This window comes from Piliocolobus tephrosceles, chromosome 21 (assembly GCF_002776525.5).
Source record: "Piliocolobus tephrosceles isolate RC106 chromosome 21, ASM277652v3, whole genome shotgun sequence".
Classification (NCBI taxonomy): Eukaryota; Metazoa; Chordata; class Mammalia; order Primates; family Cercopithecidae; genus Piliocolobus; species Piliocolobus tephrosceles.
In genome coordinates, this window is record NC_045454.1 from 8,707,626 (window position 1) to 8,715,003 (window position 7,378).

Here is a 7,378-nt window from a genome sequence, read left to right on the forward strand (position 1 = left end):
GATTCTCGTGCCTCAGCCTCCTGAGCAGCTGGGATTACAGGCATGTGCCACAGTGCCTGGGTAGTTTTTGTATTTTTAGTGGAGATGGGGTTTTACCATGTTGGCCAGGCTGGTCTCCAACTCCTGACCTCAAGTGATCAGCCCACCTTGGCCTCCCAAAGTAGTGCGATTATAGCCGTGAGCCACCGTGCCTGGCCTGAAATTGTTCTTGATTAAAATCATCAATTACCTGCCTGGCTCCATATACAACGGCCCTTATTCAGGTTTCATCTGACTGTATCAAAAGTGGCCCTGGCCACAGCTGAAAGGTTCTCATTCTGGAAAACCTTTTCCTTGGCAGGATATGCCTGCCCCTCTGGCCTACCTCCCAGCCCCGGCTGCTTCGTGCCTGCCTTGTTTGTGGCTTTTTCTTCCTTTTCACTTCCCTTTAGTGTAGATGTTCCCAGTGCAAGCCTTCCCTACATGGTTCTCAAACTCGATGCATGCAGAGGCCAGGCAAGTAACTCAACAGAAAGAAGTAGCCAGGGCCAGGCACGGTGGCTCATGCCTGTAATCCCAGCACGTTGGGAGGCCCAGGTGGGTGGATCACTTGAAGTCAGGAGTTCGAGATCAGCCTGGTCAACATGGTGAAACTTATCTCTATTAAAACTACAAAAATTAGCCAGGCATGGTGGTGGGCGCCTGTAATCTCAGTTACTCGGGAGGCTGAGGCAGGAAAATCACTTGAACCCAGGAGGTGGAGGTTGCAGTGAGCCGAGATCGCACCACTGCACTCCAGCCTGTGCGACAGAGGGTGACTCGGGCTCAAAAAAAAAAAAAAAGAGGTAGCAGGGTATGGTGGGTCTCGCCTGTAATTCCAGCACTTTGGCGGGCGGGATGAGGTGGGAGGATCACTTGAGTCCAGAAGTTTGATACCAGCCTGGTCTCTACAAAAACAATTTTTAAATTAGCCAGGCATGCTGGTGCAAGCCTGTGGTCCCAGCTACTCAGGAGGCTCATGTGGGAGGATTGCTTGAGCCCAGCAGGTCAAGGCTGCAGTGAACCATGATCGTGCCAATCCAGCATGGACAACAGAGTGAGACCCTGTCTCAAAAAAAAAAAAAAAAAAGAGAAAGAGACAGACAGAAGACAGATGTTTTTAAATGCTATTCTAAACTCATACACACACACACACACACACACACACAATTGGCTATAGAATTGCCAGTTTGCAACTCCCCTGACTTTACACGTTGTTTTCCCTGTGACGTCTTACCTACTTCCAGTTTCAATTACCATCTACGTCTCGGACCTCTCAGATCCTGGACGTTAGTCCAGACTTTTCCCAAGTCTCAGTCACCACATGCCCCTGGCTCCCCCAGGCCGCTCATATGCAGAGTCCCACATCGCACTTAGCGGCATTTCCCAAACCTGCTCGCCCTCCTGAGCTCCAGCTCGGGGACAGCCCCACTGTGTCCCAGTCAGCAGACCATATGTCCGGTAGCCATCCACCGATGGGAGCACCCCCTCTCTCCCCCTGTTCATCAGTCCTCAAGCTCTGCCTTCCTGCTCCCCGAGTCTCTGCCCCATCCCCTCCTCTCTGTGTGCCAAAAGCCCTGACCTGGCTCAGGCCACTACGCCTCCCACTCAGACCCTCTATCCAGACTCCTCCAGAGCTCCTGTTCATCCTCTCCCAGTCCCAGAAGGCTTTTCCACACCCAGAGCCAACCCCACCACTATGGTGATGCCCCAGCTCCCCAGGACAAGGTCCCAGCCCCTGAGGGTGGCCTCTGACACCCTGCAAGCTGTGGCCGTGCCCTCCTCTGCAGCCTCTTCTCTCTTGAGAGTGCTCCCTGCACCCTAAACTTTGATTCATATTCAAGCCGCACCTTATGGTCCTTAGCAAGGACATTGCACACGCTGTTCAAATCACTTTTCTTTCTTTTTTTTTTTTTTTTGAGATGGAGTCTTGCTCTGTCACCCAGGCTGGAGTGCAGTGACATGATCTCGGCTCACTATAGCCTCCGTCTCCCAGGTTTAAGCAATTCTCCTGACTCCTGAGTAGCTGAGATTACAGGTGTGCGCCAACACACCCAGCTAATTTTTGTATTTTCAGTAGAGACGGGATTGCACCATGTTAGCCAAGCTGGTCTCAAACTCCTGACCTCAGGTGATCCACCCGCCTCAGCCTCCCAAATTGTTGGGATGACAGGTGTGAGCCACCACGCCCGGCCCCAAATCGCTTTCCATGGGCCTCTCTCCAGCCCACTTTCAAATGTCACCTCACTAGCCACTCTTCCTCCTCCAGAAACCGTTAGTGACACCCTGTGTACCCTCCCAGTCTTAAGCAGACACCTCCCCCCAGCTTCCACAGAGCCCAGTGGCTCGTCCTTGGGAGCTGCAACCCCTTGCCTTACTAAAATTATCCTCTGCATTTCTTCCTCCTCAGGCCAGACCAGAGTTTCCTAAATTGTCTTGACCACGCTGCCCCATCAGTAAAAAGGTTTTGAGCACTCACATCCAACAAGCGCATATCTGTTTATTTATCCACAATTGACAAGCAATATTGCACTAATATATAGTCATAACAAAATACACACTGAAGGAGGAATGTGGATACTTCCCCTACCCCAAAAACTGTCCTGAAAAACAACTAGAGGGCTGGGCGCGGAGGCTTACACCTGTAATCCCAGTACTTTGGGAAGCCAAGGCAGGTGGATTGCCTGAGGTCAAGAGTTCAAGACCAACCTGGGCAACAGGGTGAAACCCCATCTCTACTACGATACAAAAAATTAGCTGGGTGTGGTGGTGGGCACCTGTAATCCCAGCTAGTCGGGAGGCTGAGGCACGAGAACTGCTTGAACCCAGAAGGTGGATGTTGCAGTGAGCCCAGATCATGCCACTGCACTCCAGCCTGGGTGACAGAGCCAGACTTTGTCTCAAAAAAAAAAAACTAGAATGCCTGGGCCAGGTGTGGTGGCTCACGCCTGTAATCGCAGTGCCTTGGGAGGCCAAGGTGGGCAGATTATGAGGTCAGGATAGCGAGACCATCCTGGCTAACATGGTGAAACCTCGTCTCTACTAAAAATAAAAATAAAAAAATAAAAAATAAAAAAAAATATTGGCCGGACGCGGTGGCTCACGCCTGTAATTCCAGCACTTTGGGAGGCCGAGGTGGGCAGATCACGAGGTCAGGAGATCAAGACCATTCTGGCTAACATGGGGAAACCCCATCTCTACTAAAATAAAAAAAAAATTAGCTGGGTGTGGTGGGGAGCGCCTGTACTCCCAGCCACTCGGGGGGCTGAAGCAGGAGCATGGCGTGAACCCGGGAGGCGGAGCTTGCAGTGAACCGAGATGCGCCACTGCACTCCAGCCTGGGCGACAGAGCGAAACTCCGTCTCAAAAAAGAAAGAAAGAAAGAAAGAAACTAGAAAGCCTGGATCCGCTTGAGAGGCCATCACTGAAAGGCAGGAGCTCCTCACCGACACACACACCCTATCTAGCTCAAGTGGTGTCCCCGGCCACCAAGCACAGCGCCTCCCAGCGGTAATTGCCACCTCCCAGTGGGAGCTGCAGATACTTGCCAGCGTTCTTGCTGAGCACTGTGCCAGGAATATCACAAGCATTAACTTGTTTAATCCTCATAATAACCGTGGGAGATCAAGCTTCTTTTCATGCTCACATGAGAAACGGGACCCAGAGGGTGAAATGATTTGCCCAAAGCCACACAGCACGTGTCCCAGGGAAATTTGAACCCTGGCAGGGCCACTGAATTAGGCTAAAGGGACCTCCTCCCTTGGGAGCGCTGAGTGAGGGTTTCTTGCATGGATGGATGAATGAATGAACGAATAAATTAATGAATGAAACAGAAACACCCAAAAGGGAAAGACAGAGACACAGAAAGTGACACGAAGAGACAAAGGCACACAGAAGAGACATTGGGGAGGAAAGAAGCAGAACCGAGCCCTGGAACGTCTACACTGACCCTGAGCGGGAGAATAGCGACCGGGGAGTGGGGGGTGTCTACATAGACCCAAACGCTCCTAGAGGGAGAGAGCCGGCAGGGAACGCCCTTGGGAAGGTCCCCGAGTCCTGGAATGGGGAAGGGGCGTGGCCGGGGCGTGGCCATCCGCGGGCGGGGTCAGCGGGCTGCAGACCCTCTGGGGTCAGTCCAGGGGCGAACTCCTCACCCTGGATCTGTGGAGTCAACTATGAACGTCGTACAGGTCTTCTTCTTGAAGATCTTGGGGATCCAGCTCTGGGGACAGGAACAAGTGTAGGGGTGGAAGTGGGGTGGGGGGCACCCAGTTCTGTCCTATGGGACACAGAGCCACCCACCCTGTGCGCTCCCCACGGACACAGGAGTCCGGGCCCCCAGCGCCCTCCCGCTCCAGACTCAGGAATCTCGACCCCCATGCCAGGGACACTGGAACACGGACCCTCCCATCCCCCCCCTTCGTCTGACCCAGGAATCTGGGTGTCCAGCGCTGGGAGCCTGGAGGCGAGGTCCCCAGCTCCGCGCTCCCGCAGACCCGGGTCCGGCGCTCACCTGCTCCTTCTCTGACACCACCATGCTGCCGCGGCCGCCGCAACCTCCAGCAGCCCAGGGCCCCGGCGCTCTCTCGGCCTGCTCTGATTCCAGACCCGCCCAGGGCAAACCGGATCCTCCACTTTCCAGCCCAGCCTGGGGCGGGGCGAGGTCTGCGGGGCGGGGAGTCTTGGAGACGCCAAAGCGGGAGGCGGGGAGAGGGCGGGTCCCAGGCCGCGATAAGGGGACACAGGGACAGCGACCTGGGGGGTGCAGAGGCCCGAGCCAGGGGTTGTGGGGGCCCAGAGACTGGTAGGGGAGACTGAGGGCAAGAGCGAGATGGGGACAGAAGGAGTTGGGGGCCAGTGGCGGAGAGGGAACAGAGACTCTGAGGATGCCAGACAGGGAGGGGACAATTTAACCCAAAAAGAGGGAGACAAAGACTTAGGGGACAGAGAATCAGAAGGTGGGGCAGCAGGGACCCAGGGATACACAGAGAGGGAGAGAGACCCAGGGAGAGGGGAAGGGAGAGCCAGACAGAGAGGGGGACAGAGACCCAGAGAGTGGGGGACAGAGACCCAGGGAGAGGGGAGAGAGACCCACAGAGAGAGATGGAGACAGAGACCCAGGAGAGGGGACAGAGACCCAGGGAGAGGGGGAGACAGACCCAGAGAGAGTGGGGGACAGAGACCCAGAGAGAGGGGGGAACAGAGATCCAGAGAAAGGGGCGGAGACCCAGGGAGAAGGGGACAGAGACCCAGAGAGAGATGGGGACATATACCCAGAGAGGGGGACAGAGACTCAGAGAGAGACAGAGACCCAGGGAGAGAGGGATAGAGACCCAGGGAGAGAGGGAGGGAAACCCAGAGAGAGAGGGGGACAGAGACCCAGAGAGGTGGATGCCAGAGATGGGGAGGAGACACCTTGACTGAGGCAAGGGGCAGAGGGGGATGCAAAAACCAAAGAATTGAGCAAAGGGCAGGAACTCAGAAAGGAGGGGCCAGAGATGTAGGGGAGAGGGCACAGGGGAGAGAGGGACACAGACCTGGGTGGAGGACAGACACTCAGATGAGAGCGGGACGGAAGCCCAGAGTGAGAGGGAGACGCAATGCCATGGAGGAGGGACAGGGACCCTGACAGAGCAGAGGACAGAATGGAAGAGAGAGGAGGACCTGTGAACAGGAAGGGAGACGCTCGTGGGGGCAGTCATGATCCGTGAGGAGCAGGAGATACTGAAACACAGAGACGGGCAAGGCCACTTGTCTCCTGCCAGCCCTCTGTGACGGGGACAGCTGTGGCCTCCGTAACCTGAGTCCCCCTACCCCTCCCAGCTGTATTTATAGCCCTGGCCTAGCCCAGTCCCTGCCCCCAGATCTGAGTTCCAGGGACAGGAGGTCATGGGCACGTGTGTTAGGGGCCATGTTCCTTTCCCCTCCTCCAGGGCCTCAGTATTGGCATCACTCCCTCACCAGCGCGTGTCATGCCGGCTGGAAACACCCCACAATCGAACCCCCAGTCCTTCCATGCGAGGGGTCTCTCCCCTCTGATAAGTCTCTTCTGCCTCCCCCAGGTGCCCCAGGCTCCCCCAAAAACCTGCTAAAAGTCTAGCCTTTGTCTTTGCAGCTGCCAAACATGAGCTTGTTGGTAGGTCAGAGTCAAGTACCTTGGCCCCCATCTCCTGGCCGGGGAGAGACCCCTCACTGGTCCCCTCCCCAGCTGGGAGGAGGAGGAGCAGGAGGCGGGAGGAGGAGGAGCAGGCGGGGACTGACCCAGAATAACTCAGGGCTGAGAGTAAATTTAGCCGGAGAGAGGGGAGGGGAAAGACCCTATTGGCTGGGGAATAGGGAGGGAGGGCCCCAGAGGGGGGTCAGGGGGCTCCGGAGACAGCCTCAGAGGGGTGTCCAGAACCGGGCAGCAAGGACCAGAAGAAGGTGGACAGAGACCGAAAGGACAAAGCAAAGGAGAGACACACAGAAAAAAAGAGACCGACCCCAAAGGGACAAAGACCCCAACATTCGTCCACCTCGCCGCAGAGGCAGCTGGAGTCAGTGCTGCCTGTCCATCCCCATGGGCCACCGTAGGCCATGGCTGCACACTTCTGTCCTCTGGGCTGGGGTGGCCAGCCTGCTCCTCCCCCCGGCCATGACCCAGCAGCTGAGAGGGGCCGGGCTGGGCTTCAGCAACTGGAACAACAACGCCGGAGTCACCGGGCTCTCCCAGGAGGCATCGGCAGAGCTTGGCCACCACCTCCACAGCCCGAGAGACCATCCAGATGAGAACGAGGATGTTTCCACAGAGAATGGGCATCATTTCTGGAGCCACCCAGACCGTGACAAGGAGGATGAAGACGTCCCCAAGGAATATGGGCACCTACTCCCAGGCCACAGGTCCCAAGACCACGAGGTTGGAGACGAGGATGTCTCAGGTGAGGAGGTCTTTGCACAGCATGGTGGTCAGGCCCATGGGCACAGAGGCCATGGGAGTGAAGACACGGAAGACTCAGCGGAGCACAGGCACCACCTCCCCAGCCACAGGAGCCACGGCCATCAAGACGAGGATGAGGACGAAGTTGTGTCCAGTGAGCATCGCCATCATATCCTCAGGCATGGACACCGAGGCCATGATGGGGAAGATGATGAAGGAGAAGAGGACGAGGAGGAGGAGGAAGAAGAGGAGGTCTCCACTGAGTATAGGCACCAGGTCCACAGGCACCGAGGCCACGGGAGTGAAGAGGATGTCTCAGATGGACACCACCATCATGGCCCCAGCCACAGGCACGAAGGCCACGAAGAAGATGACAATGATGATGATGATGATGTCACCACTGAGTATGGACACCAGGCCCACAGGCACCGAGGCCACGGGAGT

At 56.3% G+C, this 7,378-nt stretch overlaps 4 protein-coding genes across 5 annotated transcripts in view; 2 read left to right on the forward strand and 2 right to left on the reverse strand.

The window, feature by feature from the left end:
- Positions 1-4,555, reverse strand: part of TRPM4 (transient receptor potential cation channel subfamily M member 4) — a 53,899-nt gene extending 49,344 nt beyond the window's left edge. Inside the window, exons 1-2 of the mRNA XM_031934804.1 lie at positions 4,532-4,555; positions 4,173-4,240 (exon numbers count right to left, since the gene is read on the reverse strand). Coding sequence (XP_031790664.1) covers positions 4,173-4,240; positions 4,532-4,555 — 92 coding nt within the window. The remainder of the gene's footprint in view (positions 1-4,172; positions 4,241-4,531) is intronic.
- Positions 1-7,378, reverse strand: part of PRRG2 (proline rich and Gla domain 2) — a 238,234-nt gene that overhangs the window by 224,550 nt on the left and 6,306 nt on the right. The gene's annotated exons all lie outside the window — the stretch shown is intronic.
- Positions 1-7,378, forward strand: part of NOSIP (nitric oxide synthase interacting protein) — a 223,046-nt gene that overhangs the window by 208,796 nt on the left and 6,872 nt on the right. The window lies entirely within an intron of this gene.
- LOC116418582 (sarcoplasmic reticulum histidine-rich calcium-binding protein-like) overlaps positions 6,578-7,378 on the forward strand; it is a 926-nt gene continuing 125 nt past the window's right edge. Inside the window, exons 1-2 of the mRNA XM_031934884.1 lie at positions 6,578-6,689; positions 6,783-7,376. Coding sequence (XP_031790744.1) covers positions 6,578-6,689; positions 6,783-7,376 — 706 coding nt within the window. The remainder of the gene's footprint in view (positions 6,690-6,782; positions 7,377-7,378) is intronic.